The following is a 26999-nucleotide window of genomic DNA, read 5'->3' as shown; positions in this document are numbered from 1 at the left end:
ATTATAATAAAAAATGCATTTTTAGCTCCACTTTGAGTTGGATTTCCTTAAATATGTACACATACATGTGTAGATGTACATATGTGTGTATGTATGTACATACCTATGAATGTATGTATGAAGAAGAAATTGAAGCACAAACTTTATTATTTGTTTTTGTTATTATTATTATCATTTGCGGAATTGATTTGTGTGCAGTTGCTGGATCAGTTTATTTCCACTTTTGGGTGTGACAGCACCACTTGGAGGAAAGACCGGTAATAGGGTTCATCTCCAGTTGAATGATGCTCTGCAGCTGCGCCTGACACCTGGGAGAGTCACGATTGTAGATGCATAAATATTTTGCTTACCTGTTGGTTTTTTTATTCTGTATTTGGTTTGGGATTCTTAAATCGTTTTGCCTGATGAAATAAAACTCAAAGCTTTTCGTTCTTATATAAATTTATAGTACAGTTGTGGCAAGTGACAGCGTCGTAGGGCTGTCAACTGATCCGAAGGCACAGCTCAACATGCTGGCAATCCTTTGAGTTCCCTTCCCCTAGCTTACAGCGGATTCTGCATGAGGAAGATCTCCACTTGAATTGTCTACTGACTCGACACCACGAAAAGAAGTCGATCCCCAAGGGAATGGGAAAATGAAAACCCCAACTAGCTAGGAGACACACTCCAAACATTCCCCTAAACTTTGAAATATTCAAACCCAAAATATCATATTCAATCACTCAACCCAACGAAAGTGAGAAATCCAACATGAACGAGAGACGGGAAAAAGCCTCCCAAACGGAAAACACAACATTGGGCCACGTCGTTGTGGATGAGTTTGCCTGGGACTTTATGGCTGGCACCTTCGACTGGCAGTTGTACACAATTTTTATAGAGATTGCAGCTCAAGCTCTTCTTATTGCAATCACTATTGCCGTGGCCAGGAAATGTCTGATGCGAGGCCTCAGCCGAACTGCGGAGCACGCTTTTTATTGCATCCTGGGTTTTTTTCTAGCGGCTGGCGAGGCGCTCTTGATTAAACACAGCTGGTTGCTGGTTCGCTTGATTGGGTTGCCCACTCTGGATCTGATGCACATCGCTTTGGGCCTGCTGGGGTTTTATAGCGGATGCATTGGACTACTGCAAAAGAGTCGACGGTATGGACACAAGCCGTGCATTTGCATTGCACACTCCCTGACCAAGCATGGATTCTGCGGACTGCTGGGTCTTTTCCTAACCGCAGGCTGTCTTTTATCTGGGTTGGCCTTGCTCGGTATGCGAAATGTTTCCCTAAACTTGTCGCATCGTTTGTTCGGGCTTTCGGGCTTTTTTTGCTCGATCTGCAGTCAATGGTTTGCCTACAACACGGGCTTCGCTCGACGTGAGTGGCGCGAGCAACAGATCAAACTATTTAAGTTGGGAACTCTGGCCACCATCCTTACGGTGGCCCACTATGAGCTCTGGAGTCTTGCGAGGGATATTGTTCAGCTCATGCCCAAGGAGACATTTGAGATTTTCCATCGTGACTGACCACCACCAGTCCGTTAGTCTTAATTGCGACTCAATATGTCCACATTATTAAAAGGTGGTGCTGGTTGTGCTCTTATTTTGCTTACAATCCCCTTTTCCGCAACAAGTTATTGACTGAGTAACGGGTATACAAGTTGTGACGCGTTCCAGCGCGTCTCACCACGTTCCTTCTCGTTTGACCGTTATTTCGTGTACGAAGACTCAATCAAGAGCCCATTTATATGTGGCTAAGATGGGGGAGGCTTAAGCAAGGTGGGCAAGAGAGTAACCGTGGGAGGGAGGAAGAGTCCCTCTAACAAACAACCTAATTAATTTGTCAAAAATTCAGATGCACACCGTCCTTCAAGAATAAAGGGAGAGGGAGAACACAAAAAGAAAACAAAAGGAAAACAAACAAAATGCGATGGCAGCTCCTTTTTGTGCCGCGTCCCTCCGCTCTACCGTTATGCTGAATACGTGCCTGGCTTATGGCTCTATTAAAATTTCAATTAAATATTTTTTGAGTCGCCCCATTTTCATATTCTCCACTCGCTCTCTCGGAAAGCCCCCCAGCGGCTTTGGCTGTAGTACCTACGTATGTATGTGCTTTAATTATTGTTTTTATAATTATTATAATTATGATTTTGAGTGGGGCCCTCAAGGCAGTTAGAGGGAGCGGCAACGCAACAGAATCAGTAAAAACTTTTCCCCTTTGCCCGGCTGTAGTCTGCAGAGGTAGTCATTTGGTCGGGCTTTTTGCACGCAAATGTTTAATTATTGAAAATACTTTCATGGCACCACGGACAGAGAACTGACTAAGGGCCAGAGCCGCTTACATGCCAGTGCCTTCTGCACCTAAATACTCATTTGCCAGCAAGAGGGGCAGGCAGCGACAGCGGCAAAGACAGACCCAAAGAACGACGGCGAAAAGCAGATAAGAAAATCACAGTTAAATGTATGTACATACAAAAACGTACACATGCATGTACGTACGGTAATTGGGAGAGAGGGAGTGTGAGAGACATACTGCAGGCAACATTTGGCACGACACACGCGGACTCTGACGGCAATGACAACTGCGCTAAAACTTTGCGCCAAGTGTGTGCCGCCGCCATCTCGAGCAACCACCTCGCAGGGGAGGAGAGCGCGACATTTCTTCGATAAGTTGCCTGCTGCTGCTGCTGCTGCTCGCTCTCTCTCACTCTCTCTGTCTGTGGCTACAGTTGATGCTGACGTCGTTTGGCAATGTCTCCATTTTGTGTCTGGCTCCAACCGCATGCATATATACATGCATACACACATGTATGTATACATAACGTGTCTGCTTCAGCTTGAGCCGCATCTCCTGAGGTGCTGATACCCTGCAACCGCGTTGACGGTGTGCAGCAATGCTTAATCTGTGATCATCGTAGCACACTTTTTTGGGTTCAAGTGTATTTCGAGTACAAACTCTCTAGAAACGTTGCCACACAGGGCATCTGTGACTGTGTAATCTTTCGAATTGGGTGAGTGGCTCACTCTGGCCCTGCTGACTGGTCTCGCAGGACTTGTTCAAGTTGCTCGCAAATTGAATTGAAATTATTTTCGAAATGTGCAGCGACGCGTCGTAGGGGGAAATAAAACGAAACGAAATGCTGAAACATTTTATGCAAATCAAATAACGACCCTACGGCCCCCTGGCACTATCCGAGAGGCCATGCAGCGAGACACCCAAAAAAAACGCAGAAGAGGAAGAATTGGGAAAGAAATTCAGAAAAAAACGGTGGACTTACCGCATCATCTTAGTCTTCCCCCTCTTCATTTTCCTCGCACTTACATATTCTTGTATGGCGGATTAAAAGTCACTAAAACACACATTTCCGTCTACTTTGATGTCTTAATTTTGTTTTCCAACTAATAACGAACTAATGTAACCTATTCTCATTTTTGAAATAGCCCAAGCAGCCTTACCTCTGTGAAAAACATAAGCAATGTAAATTTGGGCGAAGATAAACTTTGTGAGACGCTTCGTCAACACACACAAAAATGCCACATATGAGAAGGCTCTTTCCATGTACCTGAAGATGTCTCAACGGTGACAGTCGGCAAATTTCTTAAGAAAAAAAACTCCAAAAACTCCACCCACAGTTATGCGTAAATAATACAAGTTTGCTTTATTAAATTTCATTCCATTACAATTTTACCACATATTGTGTCTGTATATATGTATGTATGTATGTATTTGTGTGTGTATATTGTTGGTGAAGGGGTGGTGGGGAGGTGGTGCTGGACCCTGTTTTGATTATATGCTTTTGCTCTGATACTTGAACCGTTCTCAAAATACTTTACGTAAAATCAGCTTATAATCAGGGTTAAGCATCATTTAAAAACGTTCTGCGCCTGAAAAAAAAAAAACAATCTATTCTGGTATCCTTTCATAGGCGAGACGATGTTGTTCGGGCGAGTAACGAGTAACGAGGCGATAACGAGTAAACTACTCGCGTATTCCCAAGTGAAGAACATTCGAAATAATATACAATTATATTTATAATGAATATATGCCGTGAAGTTCTGCAAGTTGATCTTATTTATAGTTGCTTTAAGCTTTTCGCTTTCCGTTTTTACTCTGCTCCTGCATCGCTTTTGATATGTTAATTAACTACACAGCCCCATCACTGCCCACTGCCCACTGCCCACTGACCTCGGACCTCGGACCTTCTCTTGCAATTGTGGCATTCCTTTAGCCTCACTCGTCTTTGCCTATGAAGTTTCTTGAACTTTAGTTTTGTCTCTGCTGTGTGCGTAAGCTCGTAACTAGGATAAGTCTTTAGGATGCATTCTTATGAATTTTGTTACTTATTCCCCAAAACAAACATTTAAATTTCTTAAATTTTGATCTCCTGTCGGTGTGATTTTCGTACTTCAAAGATTTGAAACTCCGAGTACAAATTTCCTCAGTCCCTGATCTAAGCCCAAAGCTTCAGCACCGAGTGTTGCGCGCTGAATAGAACTGCTAAAATGTTTGAAAAACTTCCCCATAATTTGTCTCTATGAGGCAAAATCTCTACGTATAATCTATAATTGCCCCGTGGATATGTTTTCTGTGTTGTTGCTTCGTTCGCCCTGCTATTGCCATTTAGCTCTAAAAGTTATCTTTGCTCTGGATAATTATATACGAGTATGCTTAAAATTCTGTGCAGAGAAGTGTCCTGTGACAGCATTTTGTAAGGCTTTGTTTTTTGTTCAATTTTGAAACCTATTTTGGATTTGTTTGTTTGCGTGCAGGAGGAAGGAGGAAGCGTTCCGTATGGTTCGGGCGTGAGGGTTGTGCGTGCGGAAAGGCGTTTGCTCGAAATTTCATTATTCTAGGCCCAACACAAAGTTCCCTACAATTTGTTCTAAAAATCATAAAAATATAATTATTCAATAAGATAAATATTTATATGTATACATATATATTTTTTGGATATCACTTTTTGATTTCTAGCAGCTCTTGCTACGCGTGTGTGTGTGTGTGTGTGTGTTTGTGTGTGTCTACAGAACTTTGTGATATTTTTATACAAAAAAAAAATTGTTTGCTTAAATTTAGTTGCATATTTTTGTTGTTTCTAATTTGTCATTTTATAGTTTAAATTTCGTTTTACTCTTCCATTACATTTACGGTTCATGTTTCCACAAAAAAACTCTTTCGACAATTATCTCTAAATCCTTTTGATTCTCTCTGTTCGCCTCTTACAGACACATGTACAAGAATATGTGAGTATTTTGTTCAACATAATACGTAAAACCCAAAAATAATCATCCAAAAGCGGCGACTACAATGTTATAGCTCTATATATATGTATATGTTACGACCCATGGCTGCGAACAAGGCTGGATGCGAGGTGTGGACCCACAAAAAAAACCTGTGCCATCGTACTCGAAAACTATTCAGCGGTGTGTCTGTCCGGTTCCTTCCAACTTCAAACTTCAAACTTCAAACTTCAATCTGAAATATATTCGGCCCAAATCCGATCTAAAAATCAGTCACTGGGATCATCTCTCACTGACAGCAATTTCAGTTGGCACGAAACATTGCAAAACTTTGGACTTTGGGTGGTTCAAAATAGTTAAAATCGTTCAAATTGCAGTCGAAGAAAAGCGATTCCGAAACGATCTGTTATCCAATCTCGTTTCCAGCCCACTCTGCAGCCCATCATTACTTATTCTTGCTCTCCCTCCTCGCCTCCCTCTGACTTGAAGCTCGCGCGGCTTAAGGCATCGGAAAATGATTCTGCTCAAAGTCTTTGTGTCGCTCCGCCAGCAGCCGCTTGCTGGCCATTGTCTCAAGCCTTCGATCCGTGATGGCCACGAATGGCAGACGAGACTGCTTGCGGCTGTTGGAGCCGCCGACACCGCTGGAGAGCACCGAATTGCCGCCGATTCCATCGACGACCCGATGGTACACAAAGGAATTGAGCGGCGACGCTGCAACACTCGATTCTCCCGATTCACCAGCGCCCTTGGCTCCGTTCGAGGTGTCGTAACGTGGCCGACTGCTGCTCTGTCCACGACCCGCCACATTGGCCACGAACTGTGCGCTTCGGCTGCGACTTCGCGGGGCTCCCAGAAAGCTGCCCGCTATGGCTGGATAGGAGGGCAACTTGAAGAGGGCGGGCTTGGGCGTAGTCACAGGAGACGGCGGTGTGGAGGAAGGTGGATCGACTGGAGCGACCGCCTTGTTGGCCATTTCCCTCTGCCAGAAGGTCTGCTGTGGCGGCTTCTGCTGCTCTTCATCGCTGTCCACATACCCATCCTCGTCGGGCAGCTGATTGCCCGCAGCCTTTGCCAGTGTGGCTGATGTTTCGCCTGTGACTGGTGGAGAGGCTGCCATCGTGGTGGTTTCGACGCGCTGCTCGGCAAACAAATCCTTGAAACGATGCTGCTGACGGTAGTGTCGCCGCTTCTGCTTCAGATACTCATCGTCCAGTCGCACCGCCGTCGTGGCACTGTCGGAGCCACTGATTGGGTTCGATGGGATTGGCGGTGCTACTGGTGGTGGCAGGGTGCCCTCGAGCAGGTTAAGCAGCTGCTTGTTGCGCCGATTGTACTTCTTGATGTACGGCGGCAGATTGGCCTCCTCGCCCTGCTCCTCCTGCGCCTCTTCCAGCTCGGCTGCACTCTCGTAGTCGTCCCCGTAGTCGCCATACAGCAGAGGCTGCTGCTGAGGCTCGCGCTGCTCGTCGTACAGCTGGAACTGCACCCGTGCTAGATGCGGCCACTTGGCGTAGTAGCGCTCAAGGTGTTCCAGCTCGGTGATCTGATGTCCCAGCTGCTGGGTGGGCGGAGGCAGCGGTGGCAGCGGTGGCAGCGGTGGAGTAGCCACCGAACTGCTCGGAGAATCTGCCAACGAGGCTGCTGGCGTCTGGTGTGCCCTGCGCTGGTACGGATTGTTCGACCTCTGCAGCAATTGACCCACTTTCTGGTCCGGATTGTGATGGTTGTTGCTGTTGTGGTGGTGGTGATGGCTGTGATGGTGGTTGTGGTGCTGCTTGTACTGGTGCTGATGATGTCCTTTCTGGCTCTGATGGTGCTGGTGCTTCTGCTGATGGTGAGGATGCTGCTCGCCACGGCCACTTTTGACGCCGTTGCGTAGGATGGGACTTATGCGACGGTACCAGTTATCATTGTCGTGTGCTATTAGTCGCTCCATCTCTGTGGTCTGCTGCTGCTCCTCCAGGTCCTGCTGCATGGCCATGCCCCCCTGGGGATGGTCGTAGTAATATACGCGGCCCTCGTAGAAGGGTTTATCAGTGGACAGCAATGACCGGGGACGTATACCCAAAGCGAAAATGGGCGCAGAATGTGCTCGCTCCCGCTCCCTCTCTTGCTCCTCGAGCAACTTCTGGGCATGACGGGGAGAGAGACTCGGCGGCGGTGGTGGTGGTGTTGCCAGTGGCTGCTTTAATGACTGATGATGACGTTTCAGGTAATCCTTATAGCGCTTCTTGTGGCTCTTGTGTCCGGCCTTCTGATGGCTGCGCCGCAACGCCTTAAACAACTCAAAGGCAGAGGAAGGTGTCGCCGAGATTGGCGCTATGGTTGTGGCCGGCACCGTGACCGTTTCTGTAGATGGAGAAAAATTAGACAAAACTGTTAGTACCTGTGTCATGCTGCGTTTGTTTTGCTTTGTTGAATTCAATTTTACTCCATCAAGCAACCCAGAAGCATCAAAAAAGAAAAGACAACGCTCTCCCCCTCTAGTCTCCCCTAACGCACAAAAGTTCGCAGAATTTTGCCATATTTTCCCCCAAATGCAAACACGTGAAAGATTTCACAAGCGACTCGAAATGAGAATAATTTCCAACTGTCGGAAGCCTCTGCAAATCCATTTGTTAAATCCAAAGTCACAAAAGTAATTAGCCAGTAGCATTTAGTAGAATTTCTTTGGACATTTTAAGCGGATAAATTGTTGCACAAAGTTGAAGATTTTTACGCGTTAAGAAGTTCCAAATTTGAGCTGTTCGACGCTCTATGAATATCCTAAAGCACGCTTCGCATATGCAAACATCGATTGCAAGTGCCAACTGGCATCTAAGATATGTATCTTTATGTAGTAACATTTTCCTAGACTTAAACACAAAACAGATACTTGGCCTCGAGCATGGGAGATACCACAACGTGGCTCAAGCTAGCCGAGACCATTTATTCAAAACAAGGTTGTGCGTTGGTTGTTTAATCCGGCTCAATGATAGCCACAGATCGTAACCTGACCACACAAAATACAATCCCTTCGTTCCACTGGTATTTGGCGAGGCTTCACTCAGCCATGGACAAGGGCGGCTGGCAATATGTTGTGGGGAAATGTCCGACAGTCTGTCGGATGCTGTGGCTGTGATGGCTCCAACTCCAGCCCAGCCCCAGCCCCAGCCCCAACAGTTATCCAATCCAAAACTTAATTCTTGCCTCACCGCTCCTTGGTCAAGGGATGGGATTTCTTAGTAGGAAAGGCAGAATGTTCTGCCCCTTAGGGAATGCTGGCCTATACACATACTTAGGTACGACTACGACAACGAATATTCACGAAATTTGCCATTTGGCGAGCTTTATTGTTTAATGCCAGAGCTTGGAGCTTGCTTTTGCCTCTCTTAAAGATTCTCAGTGAGGGCTTTTGCAGTGGAGCAGAGCAAAAGACTTTTCCGTTTGATTTCCTTCCCTTTTGGACGGGGAAAAAAAACGGGAAATAATTTGCAAAAATTTCGACCGGAAAGTCTTTACCTAAACTAATTAGGGGGGAACCCAAACAGAACCCAAACCACCCACTTGCCAGCGCCTTGTTACCAGCAGCATTCTAAAGAATTTTCAGTCCCTTTAAAGATATTTGCCAGCCGACAGGATATCGTATACCGCTCTTTATGGGCATGTTTTGGTATGATTTCTTTAAACAAAATTCAGCATAACAACCACTCATCCACACGTATGACAGTCAGAGTCTGAGGGGACTCAGTATCCCCTGAGGTCCAGTTCTGGACTGAGAGCCTAAGCCTGAAAACTGACAAGAGAACCCGCTTCAAAGTTGGGCACAGAGGCGAGCGAGGATTGGATTTGGATTGAAATTTTTATATTTGCAGCATACCTTAAATATGTACACATGTACATATGTATGTATGTACATATACATGTATGTTGTACATACAATCTGGTACTCAGCACAGCTTGCCCCCCTGCCCCCCTGCCTTCCTGTCTTCACACTTTGAACTTTGAATTAGCGTGCTTAAGCTTCTTTACAGTTGTGTGTACATAAGAACAGAAACTACGCAGTGAGTTATCCCGTTGTTCCTCCCATTCGCATTGTTGCTGAGAGCGAGCTTTGAGATCGAGAGAGTATCGTTTCAGCGTGGTGTGGGGCGTGGTGGTGCATTGGCTTCCACTGAGAGAGAGGGGGATCAAAAGGGAATTGCAAATAGAGATAGAGAGCAATTGAATGATGCAGTACGGTGTGAAGCTTTGCGTAAGCAAAGAGAGGCTGGCACAAGGAATATAAGATAAATGCACAACCGCGGCTGACTGCGCTCGAGACACAAAAATGCAAGAAGAAGAAGCAAACAAAACTGCACATGGAACACTGTGTAGCGGGTCTCTTGATTTCGCTTCAATCGTTTGGACAGATTATCTTTTCTTCTATTTTGTTTATTGACTTACCCTGAAACTGCTGCAATGCAGATTCTATTTCAGATTCCGTGTCCGATTCCGTCTCGCTACTCCTCATCTCAATACTTACGAGCCTGTCCTCCCGTGGCTCCTGTGGTGGCTGCTGCTCCTCCGCATTCTGATCGTCAGTGTAACGTGATTCGGGCTGCTGCTGCTGCGTTCCATTTTCTGTCCGTGTTGGCAACTCCTTTTGTGCGGGTTGCTGCTGCTCCTGTGGCTTGCCGCCGTTTTCGAAGTAGTGCAGCTTCCCAACGGGCGCATCAAGGTCCTCGTCCTCAACATTTACCGGTGTATTGTCAGGCTCGTCGAACTTATCAAAATATTTAGCCATCAGATCGGGCCTGTACATGCGGAAAAAGCCACGCTTCTCCTTGCGCCCAATCATGGCCACAGTCGGTGGCATTGTGGCCTCCCCGCTACCCGTTGATGTTATTTTTGTGGCAGCTGTGGCTTCTGGTGGCGATTCTTGATTTTTTGATGATTCGTCAATGTCAATTACTTTATCTCCATCAAAATTGTCTTCAATATCGCCGAATGTTTTCTCATCCTCATCCTTGACTCTCTCCATCTCTGCTTCTTTCTCGTTTTTCTTCTCTATCTGAAATGTGTCCTGCTCTGGATCCAGCTGCTGCTCCATTGCTATTTCTCCCGATGGTTTATTACATTTTCGTTCATTTAATATTTCAATGGAATCAACCAGCTGTTCCTCTCGCTCTCTCTTCTCCCCCTTCTCGCCGATTTGCCACTTGGTTCTGCCTGTACCTTGATCCTGCTGCTTGGGTTCCTGTTCCTTCTGTTGACTTCGCTGTTCGTGCATTTCCCTCAATTTTGTATACCTTATTCTTTTCCTCTCGAGCTTTGCATTGTCCGTGCTTGCCTCTGTCGCTTTGGCCTCTTCATCGTCTTCCTCCTCCTGCTCCTCCTTTACTGCTCCTTCATTGACCAATCTCTTCGGCTGCTGGCGGTCCTTTTTGTTTCCCAATTTGTGTATGACTTGGCTCGCATTAGGCTTCTGACTCGAGAATTTCTTCCTTTTGAATGTTTCCTTTGTGTCCAGCTGCACCGTGAAGTTTCTCGTTGTGGGCATTTGGGATTCAAGTATCTGCAAGTAAATAAACACATCAAATATATATATGATAAATATATAAAAGTAAACAAATTTAACTAGAAGGAACGGTGTGAGAGATGTCTTTGCTCTTGCTTTACTTTTTCACTCTTTTTCTTTGTCTTCCCTTCGTTGACTTTGTGAGTTTTGTGAGGAAAATACCAGAAAGTATTTTTCCTTTTGTATTTCGGCTTATTCTCTCCCACCTTCGCTTTAGTTCTTCAGTGTTAGAGAATATTTAATGAATGTAGAATGTAGCCCAACTTCGAACTTATAGAAGTTCCCTGTTCCGCCGCCCTGTCGGTTGGCTCTGAATTGTTTGGTCTCCAGAATGATTTTCAGCTGAATGGGTTGAGCACATTTTTTTTCTCAAGTGAATTTCAATGCAGACCTTCAGCATTGAGGCCTCGCTTCCTTCTTGCGACATTTCAATAGACCACCCAACAGAACTGACCCCATTCCTAGCGGACTTGGCCCGGCGGGAGGGGGCTCAGGCACTCTATGTGTACTTACAAGTGGGTTTGTGTGTATGTGTGTACATACACATGTATGGGTTTGTTTACTTACTATATCCGCTGCCTCGGATGCATCATTCTCCTTCTCATCCCCATCCTCATGCCAAGGGGCTGAGTCGTCCGCATCGCTCCACGCAGACCCGATCGCATCTTCAGCATGTCCAGCATCTGCGGCATCTGTGGCATCTGCTGCGGCATCATCATCCACATCCACATCCACATCATCATCATCATCGACAGCGGTTGCCTCAGAGGCGGCTGGGGCATAATGCAGCTGGGAGTCGGTATCTTTAATGTCGCCATCGTGCTGGTCAAATATGTCCTCCGGTATGGAGGCCTCTTCTTGCAAATTGAAATCTGCAAAGGCAAGAAAAAAATAAGGACGAGGTGAGTACGGCATAGCAAAAGCGATAGAAGGATAGATAGAGAGAGAGGGAGAGATGGAGAGAATTGAAATTGTTCGGATGGGTTGAAAGAAAAGATGTGCCCCCGTACACATGAATGCCCCACAATAAAATAAAATAGAAAAAAGGTCAAAGAAGTGGGCACGGACTAGTGGGGAGACCCTGCTCAAGTACATTTCGAACAAAAAATATGTGTGTGCTGGCTGTGTGTGTGTGTGTGTGTTCTTTTTCCTTTAAATAAAGGTAAGCTGCTTGAATTGACTTCCACTTTGGGTCTCTTTCTATGAGAAATATATTCGTGAGCGCACACACACGCATTACATACCCAACTGCATCTATTATGTACATATGTACATATGTACATATGTGAGCATGCATGCAGATACGATGCATGACCTCAGAAAAAATAGGTTTCACTCGTAGTTGAACAGACAAGATTTTCTTCCTCTGCCTTTGCCTTTGGCTCTGCCCGCCCGCCGCCCGCCGCCCGCCACTTTACCACAAACACTCCCAGGTATCTTTTATGCTCTGTCATTGACTGAATTGACATTTTGTGGAGCGCAATGCTGTGGCGTCAGAGGGGGAATGTTGACAAACACACACAGGGAGAAACGATGAGGAACGTTGCGAGACGCTGCATGGGTCGCACCTTATGATTTTAGTCGGAACTTCAATTAATATCTGTCAGTTGCATCCACATCAGTTCTCACAGCACAAAGCCGTTGAAACTCCCACACCTCTGCCAGAGGGAGCAGAGTATATACGCTATAAGTACTCCCCTACTCATACCATCCATCCCTATACACATGAAGATATAAAGTGCCAAACTTCAGTAGCTGCACAGTTTTTTCCAGTGTGCCATTATTTCCGTTTACTGATGTTTTTGGGGCGCGAACTTTCGCGAACTTAAATGAAGTTTATTTATTTTTGTATTTATTCCTTTAGTTATCCCAACTAGATTCTAGCATCAATCGCTCAAAGTGGGAACAATTCGAGTTAAGCCACCAAATAAACCAAATTATAAATGTTTGAGGCCATGGAGAAACGCCGCAACCTGTCCAAGAAGTGACCCACAGCGAAGCGCCCTAGAAAAAGCTAAAGAAAAAGTCTTTCTCTTTAAGCTGTTCTTTGTTCTGTGCTCCGCCTCACGTATTGGTGCAGAATGTATTTAGCAATTCTAATTACTTAGTACTCCTACTGCATTATCATAAGAAAGGAAAGGAATTCGGGGCTCGCCGAATGGGGTCGTAGTGCTCTTTCCTATTCGTCTACTTTCAGACTTTACTTTAGTCAAAACAAAAAACACACAAAATAGGGGCAATCAATCATTCCCCGAAACGGCAGAGATGCAAGGAGAATCAGACATTTCTTGAGAGGCGTTAGACCGGAAAATGCTCGACAGAACTCCAGTAACCGGGAAATTCTGTGAGCGCATGCACAGAAGAGAACTTGGAAATTTAACAATTAGCAATGAGAACAACTTTGCATTCTATGCGCGGCACATTCTACATACATATTTATATGTACAAGTCCAATGACGATAACCTCAATGTGGTTCCCTCTCACATTTCTCAGGCTTCCTTTGCATCATCTAACGCATAACGTGTCGCCGCAGAGTGTCGCTAGACAGGGACATACATGCGTACACATGTGCATTTGTATATACAAAAGGACTTGCCTCATTTTATTTCCCATTTTTATGTTCTCAGCTTTGCTCTGATTCGGCCTGGAGTAGGCTTGTCTTCACCCTGCAGCACCCAGAAGTCAGCAATGACAAATGTCATCGCTTACACATCGATGACTGCAGGTATACTTGGGAATACAAATTCTGGCTGGCTTATATTTCAACGTTTGAAGTCTCTATGTCTGTGGCCGCATAAATAATTATGCATTATTGAATGTAGAGATCTAGTTCTACCACTTTCGGTGAGTTTTCAGCCACTGTGCGGTGCTTGGTTCACAGTTATCGCGGTATCTCCTCACCCTCACCCTCGCCCTCGCCCACGCCCTCACCTTCCATGTGACTGTGTCATGCTATAATGAATAAATGTCACATTAATTTGCACGCAAACCAGGCCCAAAAGCACAAGCACAAGCACAAGCACAAGGGGTTACGTATGTACTGCGATGGCGATGGAGTCGCCTGGCACGTTCGGTGCTCTGCTTTGGCTCTGCTTTGCTTTGCTTTTCACTGTTGGGTTATTCTTGGTGCTTTGGGGGCAAATAACGCAAATCCATGCAGCACACGCACACACACACACACCCTGCACAGTCCTGTCACGGAATGTCTACGTGGATGTGGATGTGGATGAATGTAATTTTAAATCGCGTAAGCAAACTGAGCCGCTCCGCTGGCTTTCGCTGTGCAAACTCGTATTTCAGTCTCTTCGGGCACTCTGGAGTTTAATTATTATGCTTGTAATGAGGATGTTGCATATTTTAGCGGGCCGCATGCCCTTGCCAGCGCCAAGCCACGCCCAGCTTCGACAGCCCCGTGCCCGGCAATCACCGCCATCCACTTTGGGCTAATTAATAGACAGACGGACGGACAGGTCGGATAGCGGACAGCGGACAGCAGATAGCGTAGACAACGTACAACGGACAGGTGATGCAGTGGTGAGTCGGCCTCGCTGCTCCCCTCCCCTCCACCCGGGAGCCTTAGTTAACCCATTATGGCCTGTTGATTTTGCAGCATCCTCCTCTTTCACCTTTGGTTGGATGGACTTTTTTTTGCATAATTATTTAACGGTATGTTTGTCCATTACACTGAGCAATTACATCCTTACAGCCCATGAACAGTTTGCTCGGCATTCGTTTCCCCTTTTTAAAGGGCAACATCCATCGCTTCAAGGGTGAATAGTTAATGAAATTTAAACTAATCTGGCTCTAGTCATGCCTTGAATGCGGTTCACCCCGTTCCTTTTACTCGAATACCGTTTATCTTATTAAATCCCCTCCATGGTGTAACATTTGTGCCAGCTTCGACCTGCCCTAGGCGACAGGAAGTGCATTTTATCCTCTCTGCTGCGTGGATACCACAAAGCTTGCTGGTGGCGTTAGGCAGGATTCCATATGCGGGCGCCTTAAGGGAAAGACAGGACAAATCGATAGCATTTTGTAATGCCTATTTCAGTGCCGAAAAACTGTCCTCTTGGCATTTTTCATTCCACTCGCAGCCAGACGGCAATCCTCTCTCAATTGTTCTTGGGTCACTCATCGATGTCATGGCATATTTAAGCATAAGCTGAGGTAATCTCATTGTAAGCACATATTTAGATATATGTACTGCACATATAGGTAAGAGTTTCTCTGGTGTATGTACTTGTGGCAGCAATCGGGGGAAGGCTTTGAACAGAAAGTGCAAATTTTCAAAAGCTTTCAATTTCCATCGGCTTTATAAATATTCCCCCCTCTTTCTGACACTCTCACCCTCTTTCTGTTTGTGTGTTACAAGCCCATGCAGAGCACCCATTTGCATTTTTATGATACTAAAATTGCAACATGCTCCATAAAGGCAACGACACAGCAGGCAAACAATATTTTTAAATTTGATAAACACATCGATAGAAATAAAAAACGAAGAGAAACGTTGTGAGTCGCCTTCAAACGCGACTCAACTTGTATGCCCAATCAACTGAATCGGCGCTCATCAAGACGAACAGAAAGACTCAGCTATTGAGACTGATCAATAATATATATATTTAATAGGGTCGGAAACCTTCTGCTTCTATGCGTTCACCACAAATCTAATATACCCCTAGAACCCTCCTAGTACCGGGTATAAAAAAGGCAAATATATGTACATATGCTTGTTTGTCGTTCCTGTAAAAAGGGAAAAGCCAGCAAAAAAAAAACCCTAAAATTTTGCACGTTTCCCGTTTTTTCAAACTAAATGGCAAAGCCCGAGGACACAACTGAGAATAAATGTAAAGGTGGAGAGTTGATAAAGTAGGTGGGGATACCCGGGTAGGTAGAATAGAAAAACCTCTGAGTTTTGCATTAAATATTTCAACAAAATATGCTTTATAAACCGACAAACCCATTTTCATGGTGAATTTTGTTTATTTTACTATCTCTTAGGGACGTTCTACCTGCTAATTTATGAGTAGTTCCAGCTCGACTAATTTGACTTTGGATTGCTTAGACAGTGCTTAAAATGAAACTAATTAAATCTACACGAAACTTAATCCTGGGCAAACAATTTTGGATACCATCAGCTGCGTCCCTCAACTTTAGTGTATTAAGAGTAATTTAATTGAGGATGATCCATGATTATTTCGAGGGAGGTTTGTTAACTTTTCTCAAACAGCATCTGACTGCAATAAACAACATCTGTTGGGAAAAAAGCACTGCCAGCTATGACTGGAGTCCTGTAGGAGTCCTTGCTCATGATACTTTAGTCCCGGACATCGGAAAGCCCCGACGCAAACTCTTGACTAGCGTACACATCGTACGTGGCTTATGGTGGCAGTCATTCGCGATATGTGCAGGCGTGACAGTGGGGTGCGCCTTGGGATGCGAGATTTCATTGAGCTTTTAGACACTTTTTCAATGAAAAAATAATTAATATCTCTGTGAAGCAGAGGCAGCAGGAACAGGAGCAGACATAGCCAAAGGCCCAGCCACAGACAGACAGACAGGCAGACAGCAGACACACCTAACGGGGGGGAGACGGTGGCAGCCAGCGATTGTGCACCGCAGAACATAAATAAATCACCAGGCTGTCAGCGGTTTTGGTATTTTACAAGCTGTTGTCATTGCTGCCCCAAATCCACACCGACACCCACCAGCAGCAGCAGCAGCAGCAGCAGCACCAGCCGCTCCATGAACAGAAACAACTGAGACCAAATCGATTTAATAAAATATTTATTTCCTTCGCATTCATCGCCTTTGCGCAGTGAGCTGGCAACGAGCACGGGAACGGGACCGGGACTGGGACCGGGACCGTTAACAGGAACAGAAACAGAAACAGAAACGGAGCCCATGATGCGTATGAGTTATGAGACCGAAATGCCGAAAGGAAATCAACGCTAAGCCGCCCTAAATTGGGTCTTTTCAGACACCTCGCGTCATGGAAATGGCAGCACAAATTGCTTCCCTTCATCGGATTTTGGCTCGCTTCATTTTCCATTTCTCTGCCTGCCATATTGGTTTTTAATTTCTTTTTTGATTCCTAATCCCATTCCAGACCTATAGGACCCATTCCCCATTTCTATTACCGCTCCAGTTGCGGCTAAGAAGGAAGGCAGAAAGGAAGGCATATTAAGCATAGTTCAAGGACACGTAAATAGAATTTGCTACGTGCGGCCGCTGACAGACCCAAACAAAAAAAGCCACACAAAAGCCACAATGCGAATGAAGAGGGTCCATGGAAGAGGGTGCGTGGTGTGGGGACAGACAATGTCGTTGGTTGGGCTTCCATCTGTGATACCCTAAGCAGAGGCAGGCAGAAAGTTTCCATTGAAAATGCACAAAAATAAAGTTAACAATTAACGCCCCATTTGAGAGCATTTGAAGCCATTATGGTTAGAGCATGGAGAAACAGGGACAACTGGCAAATACTATTGCTTTGATTACTATTCCAGGATATAAATACATCGAGGTCGCCCAAGTTGACCTTCATTTGGTGGCTGTTTTGCTTTGTTCCCTGCTTGGCTGAACAATTTTCGATCTGTTTGTGTGTCTGAAAGTATGTTTCTGGGTGGGCTTTGGGAAACAGAACTAAGCGGTGTGGAGTAAATGAAATACTAATGCGAATGTGCATACATTCGCACATGGAGCCAAAGATCAGCCATGGAAATTCGTTCTATTCGAGGAGTCATGATGGTGGAGATCCATCAAGAGCTTACGTCTTCTGGGCTCCACTTTTGGGATCAAGTGAAAGAGTTAAGATAGTTTAACAGCTTTAAAAGTCAAGAAGGAATTTCAACTTTTGGGGTGGCCTGAGGGTTCCAGCCTGCTGCTAAGAAAAATTCTCCTACATTTTCAAAAGTATTATAAGCCAAAAGGAGCGGCAAAAAGGTGGCGGCACCAGCTCCACTTTCCCCCATTCTAAAGCTCATTAGTCAACTTTAGTGCTCTGTTCTATTGTTCTAGCTCTATGACACGAGTGCTCCAGCGGTGCTTGCTGGCAAGGTCATAGGTAGGAGAGTAGCTGCAAATGCAGGGAAACATCTGCGGTCTCAACATTCGTACACTTCCCCCGCAGTACGTGTAACGGCTGTCACGTCTTATCATATTCTCAAATTTGTTTCGCAAGTCAATTCTAAGCCACAAGCTATAAAAATGTTTTGCATACAACTCCATCTGATCTTGTGTGTGTGGAATAGCTTTAAAATTAAATCAATTGGCAGATGCAGCAATGGGAAAAGTTCGAATTTGTGCCGCAATTTTGAACTTTTTCACAAATGCTTCATGCGCCATCCCTGAAATACTCCTCCTTTTGGCGTGTGACAATCTGTTTTGACTTGCATGTCCAGACACTCACATGTTCAGGTAGGTAGATGCTTTAAGGAGGATCCTTATATCCTTCATTCACCCACAACAATGCCTTTTTGGCAGTGTTCATGATAAGTGGGCGAAATTTTGAAACTAATTTCCATAAATATCTAAAGTTGGCTATGTCTGCTCCTTCCGCTCTGCACAAATGCCCTCTTTCGCTGCACCTTCTGGTTCTGCTTGTTTTTCTTGTCCTTCTATTCTCTCTTCTTGTAGTGGGACTGCGCTGCCTGCGCTTCTTGGCGTCTTCGTTGAGTGTGAAAACAGTAATTATGTGTATAGGCGTCTTCCCTCCCTCCAACAGCAACAGCGCGACACCACCCGCCTCTCACTCACACACATACTCCTATACCACCACAGGGGAGAGGCAGAGGCAGAGGCAGTGAGCGAGAGCGAGAGCAAGAGCGTGCTAAATTTACAGCACTACAGCTGTACGTACAAAATTTTTGCCATAACGGTAATTAGTTTTGTTTCCTCTCTGGGCGAATGCCGACTCTGACTCCGACTCCGACTCCGACTTCTTTGCAGCTATAACTTTTATGAATTGCGTTTTTGCTTCTCGTTCGCACTGCCACCCCCCCTTAATTACTTACTAGGCGATTCTTGTACTGTTACTAGCACGCCTGATCATAAATTAAAATTGCTTTCTTCGTTGCCTGCTACAAGCGAGCAAAACTACAGTACACACTTACCGTAAGGGACATAAAAATTAAAGACAGAGAATGATAATGAGAAGCAGAGATAAAAAGAGTGTTTGATTTGCTCTGTTGACTTTGTTCCTCTTGGTCCGCTACCGTTCGTGCCCTTCCTCCCGCTTCTACAAACGTAAAATGGTTGCCAGCGAAATGAAAACGGAGGTGAAAAGATGAGCCAAGCAAGCCGAGGGGTAAATGCTCTACGAGTTTGCTCGTTTGTATCTGGCAGAGTTTATTAAAGCTGTGGCCATCCCAAGCGAACTTGGGTAAAGTACCCAAAAGAATGTTGCCCAAACTCAACAATTTGCTGAAAATTAACCAACCATAAAGCAGCCTAGTGGCACTGTGAATTGTATTTGCCGAACGGCCGGGAGGACTCTCAAAATAATCGTTAAAAATGCCTGAAAAAGGGCATGGAAAGTGGAGGCAACTCGATTGCCGTTCCACACCTCAACAACTTCCCATTCCCCTACCGAGCCAGCCATAGCCAGTCCAGACGAAACCTTAACGAGATGGACACAGGAGACAGAGAATGTTGGCCGACATCCTCTCATTTCAATAAATCTCAATCAAACAACACCACTGAGGAAACTGCGAGAGAGGTGGAGAATGTCGGAGCCGAGTGGGGTGCACCGAAAAGGCTCTGGATATTTTGCAAGTCTTACAAATTTCGCTGAAATTGCACACAAGTGAGACACAAAAACAAGTTGCGTGTGTGCCGTATGCAAGGTGTCAAATAATGCAAAGATTCCCAAAGCAAAGTTGTCTCCCAAGCAGTGGGTGAGGAAAGTTGGGCACTTTTTTTTCCATTCCTGTAATGGTAAGGGCTGAAAACCCCAATGTTCTTTAAGAGTTTGAATAAACAAAAGAAAACGAAAAGTTAGCAAATGTTTTTTGAGCTTTGTATTGGAGTATTAAATCATTGAAAAAACTGTTCGAAAAGCTAACTATTAAAGGGGAAAACATAAATCAGTGCAAAATGTTGAGGCTCTGAGTATTTGCAGAAAAAGCTGGGCTGCGGCCAGGGTTTTTTCAGCTACTGCTGGGCCAGCGTTCATTAAATTTGTATAAGTCGATTAGTTGGCATTAGCGGAGCCGCATTATGCCTCTCAACCTGCTCCGAAGAGTGCCCGAAATAGAGTGCCGTGCCTCAAATCCTGAAGCCCAAAGCAATCCTAAAGCCAACAAAAAAATACTTCTGGAGCTGTTCTTAAGCCACACACAAACAATTTAGCTGCCCATTAGCACTACATGCCGCAGAATGACAGATATCAATCCCCTTGCTACGGCAACAGCGACGAAGCGTAACAATGAATACAAATGAGTCACTTATGGCCCCGCCAAGAAAATGAAGAAAAAATATCAAGTTTACGTATTCGAGTAGGTCGTGCTCCGCTTTATCGCTCTCCTCTCCTGCCAGAAGTGAGGTTGGTGCAATGTTTGCCGAAAGCTGCGGCATGCAAAGCTTCAGCAATTTCTTCCACACAAATTTTGGGTTTCAGATGCTGATTTCGAGTTCAAGTTCCGAAATCTGTGCTGCGAATATTTCTCGAATATGGCCAAGTATCCAGTTCCGTGTGTTCTAGTGTTGAGCCAGTAATGGCACGCTGCTTAGGGTGCTCGGCCAGACTCCTCACTCCTCACTCCTGCCTCCTGCCTCCTGCATACCGCATGCTGAGGCACAGTTTGAAGCTAATTGGGGCAGCGTGGGGCGGCCATCAGCAACGTTATGGCCGACGTCATGGACGATGCGGCAGCTTCCACTTTACTTCGCCTCACACTTGTGCCTTTCCCCCTGGCCACTCTACTGTTTCACGCCCTCTCCATCTCTCCATCTGCGTGTGATTTAGCCACCATATGCCGTGGCACATATTCGTATGTGGGTGCACGCCATGCTTTATTTTTATGGCATCATAAAAATTTAAATTAATTTGTTTCTTTTGCTGCTGCTGCTGCTGCTGCTGCTGCTGCTCTGGTGCTGCTTCCACTCGACACACACACACACACACACACACGCATGGCAAGTATTTGTATGCAGCTGTTGTGCAGCACACTTTTTGGTGCCCGAATCGTTCCCCTTGTGGCAGTTAAATTTTTCTTTACCCTCAGGCAAATTTTTATATTCTTCATTGATCCAGTCCCACTTCATACTCCAACTCTACATTTGAAAATTTAATTCCATTGTCGCTGATCATTGCACGGAAATAATATCAAGCGAGAAGGAACGTTGTGGGACGCGCTCCAACGCGTCACCACTTGCATAACCGATCTCAGGCAGAGGGCAGAGTAGAATATGGGGAGTCTACCGCTCTAGCGTTTTCCTAGCCAAATTTAGCATGCAGATAGAGCGTGACTTTCCACGCCTTTGCAACTGTTTTTGGGGCTGAGCTGAGCACCGACTGGTGCGGGGGTGTGGGACGATGGGGACGCTGGGCGATGGACATAAATATGCATGCCGGCGCGCCTGTCATTATGCAGCAAACTATTCGTACATGCGGCAGCTTTTGCCTTTCTGCAAAGTTGCCAGCCAGCCGCGATTTGTATTCAGAAAATTTGCCAACGTCCAAGCGTTGCATGAGACCGAGACTGGGAATGGGTCATGAATCTTGAACTCAGACTGAGACTGCGACTAGGTCCCAAGCCTAGTGCTTCAATTTGCTGTCGGAACACAAAAATTAAACAGCAAAAGTTTACACAAAATTCGCGTGCCAAGCGATGCTCTCATTTCCCATAAACATGTACATACAAACGAGTGTGTGTGTGTGTGTGTATAAACCCATATTCATACATATATTCATGCATATTAGTAGTGGTAGTTGAATATTCTTACATGCCGAACAAAGCCAACCAGCAAATTGAACAAACTGAACAAGTTTTGGTGATCGAAAGCCACCATCGATGCCCCTAATAACTCCAGTTAAGTAGTGCTGAAGCATGTCGATTCAGAGCAACTTTTAACCCACTGAACTACTCGTACCTGTGGGCAATTCTCTTACAAAAAACTTCAAAAACTTGTACATTTATTTTTTAAAATTTCTTCTAACCCAATCCCAATTCTAGACATCGTAGCAGCTTGTCCTGCTGAAGTCTACATTGGGCAAGTGCCCGTAAAAGTACATTTAGCACCCATAGTGCGCTGGGCAGCACTCTACCCATGGAGTGCTTTGCTTACCTTTAGGTATTTTATAAATATTTCGGGCTTTTGGTGGGTTCTGGTAATTTGCGCCAGTCGTGCGAATAATTGCAGTTGCATTTCATGTTCAAACAAGTGCCAATCAGGCCCAGGCCAAGCCGCACAATTTGCATACGAACATTCCCGCAGTCTAATAAATCGCCAAAAAAGTCCAAAAGAAATCCAAACACACACACACACCTGTGCCATCGTATGTGGCACATCCAACATATATTAGTGAATGCAGAAACTTGACTTTAATTGGATGCCGAGTGGCAGCAAATTGAACGCTAATCCTTTGATGCCCACATGCCGGTGCTGCGATTAGGTTTTTTAGTGCCTCTTCCCCATCCAAGTATGACTCACACGCGGCTCACTTTTGGCCAGCTAAAGCAAATATCATTGCAGTCAAACCAAACGTAATTAATAGTTTCCCTCACTGCAGCTGTGTACATAGGAACGAAAGGCAATCTGGCCACGTGTGTCCCTAGAACGAACACAAATTCTTTACCGCCAGTTTTCTATTGATTGCAGTACAAATTTCGCTTATTTGCAGCTTGCTCCTTTTCTTTTTTGGCTGGTTTCGTTTTAAGCATTTGGAATTAATTTATTTATAAATATATACATAAGTACCTCTGGCAGGCCACAGTTTGATTGATGATTTATTTTTTGGGCTATTGTAATTGGGCAAAAGTAGTCGTCGTGACGCACAAAGCTTCGGTATTTTGTGTCTTTTAATTGTGTCCTCCATAAGCCACCCAAAATAATCGAGAGACAGAGCAAGAGTCGTGGCGGGCTGTGGAGCCAGACACAGGCGAGTTTTACATCGGTTCAGTGACAGGACTGCCCCGGGAGTCATAAATTTATTGGCGCCATTTGCCTGCGGTGTTATTCGGTGAAATTAATTCATTATCGATTTTCGTTACGTTTCATTCGGTTTGGATTTTTTGTACAGGTTGTGCTCGGGTTGCCCGGCTTAAATGGGGCCATTAAAAACAGTCGAAAGGACCAGAGGCAACGCCACAAAGGCCACGACAACGATGACGATGATGATGACGATGACGGTGTGTTGGCTTCGAGAAGCATTATGGAATGGATCATTTACAAAGTCAACACAATTAAAACACACTGGCCGACCGACTCGGCTGCTGAAACCCGATGCGGATAAGCTGTGGAAGATGCCAATGCAAATACACAAAACCCTTTAGAACTTTATTAAACTGGGAGGCGTGGGAGTGGGTGCGAGTCCCCCAATGCCATTGGCACTGCGAATGCGAATATGAAATGTAAAATATTAATGGAAAAAGCGTTTGGTGGAAAAACAAGTGCCCCCATCATCGATTGATGTCCTTGCTTGTGGTCATTACCATATTCCCAAGCAGTGGGAGCGGAATGCCCACTCACTTTGTGGCAGGTTCCCGGAGGGAGCGGGGAGGGGGGGGGGAGGACTCTGCCAGCTGCTAACCTTTTATTTTAGTTTGATGTGGCCAAAGGTTAAAGTTGAATTTGTATGCGTAAGTGCGTGTATCCGTACATATTTACATACATATTTACATATGTATATGTACGATTAAAATGTATACATTTTACATGTACATAAGTGGAATTTGTGTGCTTTTGGAATCGCTGTGGGGGCCAACGAAATGCTTGGAAACGCAACAAAAGGGCTGTGACGCGCACAACGCGTCCCACAACGTTCCTCCTCATTTTCAGATTTCTTTTTGAGGGTGAGCCCAGAGGCAAAGCCACAAATGATAGCAAAGATGCGTTGAGTACGTGTATATGGCTGCTCCTGCCACTTCTACTCCTGCTGCCCATGCGGCTTCTGTTGAAGCAAACGACAGAAGAAAGTTCAGAGCACCAGGCGACACCGAGCCACGGACACCAATCACGCGGCTGGTGTGGCAGTCTAGTGCATGCGGAGTCTCTGGCATGCGCCGCTCGCTGTCGCACTCTCAGTAATGTGACATTTTGGCCCATGGCTTGTGGCAGCGCCAACAGCAGCAAAGGCAAAACTACAGCAACCGGAAAAAGGAGCAGGAAAAGGAACACCTCTAAATAGACATTTTACGCAGGCAGGCAGGCAGGCAGGAAGGCAGGAGGCAGCAGTCGTGTGAGCAGTCCCTGCGGTAATGGATGACATGGCTGATCCAGGGATAAGTCAAGCCAGCGAGCTGGAGCAGGCCAGAGTCAGTGCCGCTCCAGTCACCCAACTGCGGGGCTGCACTGTAGTCGGTGCAAGCAGCAATTGCTTTAAGTGCTGGCAAATTCAAGTCTGTCTCCTGCCCACACTCCGTGGATTTCCGTTGCTTCCGCTTCCGCTTTTGCACACACTGTGTGCGCCACGAGGGCGCAGGGCTGGACAAGGGATGGTGGGGCTGAAGTCCAAACAATTTATATTAATCATACGCAATGTGGTGCCAAATTGCTCAAGGCACAGCCAGCCAGCCAGCCAGCCAGCCAGCAAGCACTTCCCGCTTTCCGCCTTTACACTGTCTGAATGTTCCGCTTTCCTGCTTTCCGGCATTATCTCGCTTAGCGCAGCACGACAACACTTGGGGTGGGGAGGGGACGCATGCCCTTAACGCATGCAGGAGAAAACGAAGGACAGGACACTGTGCAGAGATTTGGGGGGCGATAAAAGCACTGGCCAAAACGAACTGGGGATTTATCCCCAAATGGCTGCCAGGACTGCTGCTGCTGCTCGCTAAATGCTCGCATAAAAAAAAAATAGCATTCCATATCCGTAATGGAGCTGCTGGCTGCTGGCTGCCTGCCAATTGATCCACAGATTCACGGACATTCAATGCATTTCAGGATAATTAGAGTACACTTTGCACCTAGTTGCGAGCACCATGATGTGCTTGGAACAATGAACTGCCATCGCATGTGCGCATGGAGGGAGAGAAGTAAATTTCCCTGCTAAGCAGGGGGAGAGGCGGAGCTCAGCACATGCTGCGAATGCAAAGGCTTCAGCAGGTGTCGTGCGTCTTATGCCCAATTAAACATGCCTCGGGGTCATGGGGATTATGCTCAACAGTTGTACAACGACTAATTTGCCTGGGCCTGCCACTGGGCACTGCCTTGGCCCTAAATTATACCAGTCCAAACTCGCACACAATTCCATTCACAAGTGTAAAGAGCTCTTGCATGATGATAGCCAGCAAATGGGAGCTACTTGTATTGGCGATAGTTTTTGTGTTAATTCCACTCTCGTTTCCCCAGCTCAATGTCCTCCTAATGAGTCGCTTAAGTGGTCCACTCAAACTGCTTTCAGCGCTCAGTTAAGCTCAATTAAATGAGACAATGAGTTGACAGGGCAAAGAATCGCACGGCACAAATCCTTATAATCGCTTAAGTAGTTGCCACATTAAGCAAATGAGCGAATGACTGATAAAAGTTTTACCTGGCGAATGGCTAAAGGGAAAGTTATCCGGAACACTGGATCGGAAGGCCATTTCCCAGCGAATTTATATTCTAAAATGAAGCAGCTAAGAGCGAGCTGCTGCCACGCAGGTGCACGGGTCGGCACTTACTCGAAACTGGAGCGTGTGCGGGAGCGTTGCACTTGCCCGGCTTAAACGCTTCGCTTGGGGTTGCTGAACCCGCAACGCGAGGATACTGTCTGATACGATTGTATCAAGAAAATGTATATTTTATTGACGCAACTCGAAGCCTTTGCCACACACACAGAGAGAGTGGACAGGCTACAGCCGACAGGCGACAGGCGACAGTGACAACTGAATGTGCAATTATTGTATTATTATCAACATTGCATGACAGCAGAGTGTGTGTGTTCTTGTGGGCTTGTGTGTGTTGCCTTCCAAATTTAATTGCTTTCAAATCAATGCCAGAGAGGGGAGGACATAGCACAAAGCTAAGCAAAAATGCATAACATCGAAATGGGTGCAATGCGCCCACGAGTGAGTAATGCAATTGCAATTGATTTGCCATTTGTGTCCATACCTATGTGTGTGTGTGTGTGTGTGGCACACATTTCGTGCTCTCGACAAAATTACATTTTCCATTTGCAAATGGTACAAATAAAATGCTGCATTCCGAAATGTTTGCCCGTGCGGTTAGTCAGCCCTGCCGCTCGCGGTCCCGCTCCCAGCCGCTTCCTCCTTCAGCAACATGTTTGAGTTGCAACTCTCTTACATGGAGTTGCTGTGGCACTTATGTGCCAGAGTATTAATAATAATTTCCACACAGCAACAGCTGTTGTTCCAAGCCCCGCGCATCTCGAAGGCGGACTGCCAACGGTTAGCTCGTGGCTCAAATTTTGCATGAAAGCAGAAGGAGTGTCCCACGTGAGAGTGGACATGGAGCATGCAGGAGAACAATGCATAGGGAAAACCTACACTTCGGATCCATTCCGATCGGTCAAGAGCGAACTCAGCGTAGGGTAATGCTAGGGTCTGGGAATGGTTCAATGTTGTGCCATTAAACGGGCAGCAGTCCCGTCCCCCCCTTTGCTATCGGCACTTACCATTCGCGTAGGCGCCATAGTCAAAGTGGTTGCCTGGTCTCGACTGGCGGGACTCTGCTGCATCCGCGTTGTCCTGGTCGAGCTGCAGCAGACCGTGCACAGAGTCGGCTTTCGTCAAGGAAATAACATCATTTCCGGCTGCCGCGCCGGGCAGCGCCACCGCCAGAGACAGCGCCACAGCCAGGGCCAGCGCTAGAACCAGCGGCTGCAGCTGGCATGGCAGCATTCTCCTGCAGCGGTGCTGTCTGGCCGCCATGGCCAACTGTTTGCCGACTGCCGGACCCGCACTGAATATGGCACGCGCGGAGCACGGAGCACGGAACGCGAACCGGAAACGCACGAAAACTGGCCAACCGGCGAATATGAACTCTCGCCTGTTGTTTCACTTGTAGGGGGGGCTACTGTACTTTGGTTTTGCCGTGAGTTTGGTGGGCTGGCCGCCACACCACAATAACAACAAC

At 46.1% G+C, this 26999-nt stretch overlaps 2 protein-coding genes across 2 annotated transcripts; one reads left to right on the top strand and one right to left on the bottom strand.

The window, feature by feature from the left end:
- Positions 1 to 750: 750 nt before the first annotated feature.
- Positions 751 to 1512, top strand: LOC117894987. Its single transcript, XM_034802337.1, has one exon. The coding sequence runs from the start codon at positions 751 to 753 to the stop codon at positions 1510 to 1512; it is 762 nt and encodes a 253-aa protein (XP_034658228.1).
- A 2136-nt stretch (positions 1513 to 3648) lies between these two features.
- LOC117901911 lies at positions 3649 to 26999 on the bottom strand. The gene is made up of 4 exons (XM_034812880.1): positions 26539 to 26999; positions 11333 to 11637; positions 9652 to 10762; positions 3649 to 7575 (listed from the first exon to the last, which is right to left on the bottom strand). The coding sequence occupies exons 1-4, from the start codon at positions 26792 to 26794 to the stop codon at positions 5723 to 5725; spliced, it is 3525 nt and encodes a 1174-aa protein (XP_034668771.1). The 5' UTR covers positions 26795 to 26999; the 3' UTR covers positions 3649 to 5722.

Source organism: Drosophila subobscura, chromosome A (assembly GCF_008121235.1).
Source record: "Drosophila subobscura isolate 14011-0131.10 chromosome A, UCBerk_Dsub_1.0, whole genome shotgun sequence".
Lineage (NCBI taxonomy): Eukaryota > Metazoa > Arthropoda > Insecta > Diptera > Drosophilidae > Drosophila > Drosophila subobscura.
This window is presented reverse-complemented; position numbering and strand designations above follow the sequence as displayed.

Coding starts and splice junctions, on each gene's coding strand:
- LOC117901911 (XM_034812880.1), bottom strand. CDS start 26,794: ATGGCGGCCAGACAGCACCGCTGCAGGAGAATGCTGCCATGCCAGCTG. Junction 10,763..11,332: donor CATCCGAGGCAGCGGATATA/GTAAGTAAACAA, acceptor ATTTACTTGCAG/ATACTTGAATCCCAAATGCC. Junction 7,576..9,651: donor TGCATTGCAGCAGTTTCAGG/GTAAGTCAATAA, acceptor CTCCATCTACAG/AAACGGTCACGGTGCCGGCC.
- LOC117894987 (XM_034802337.1), top strand. CDS start 751: ATGAACGAGAGACGGGAAAAAGCCTCCCAAACGGAAAACACAACATTG.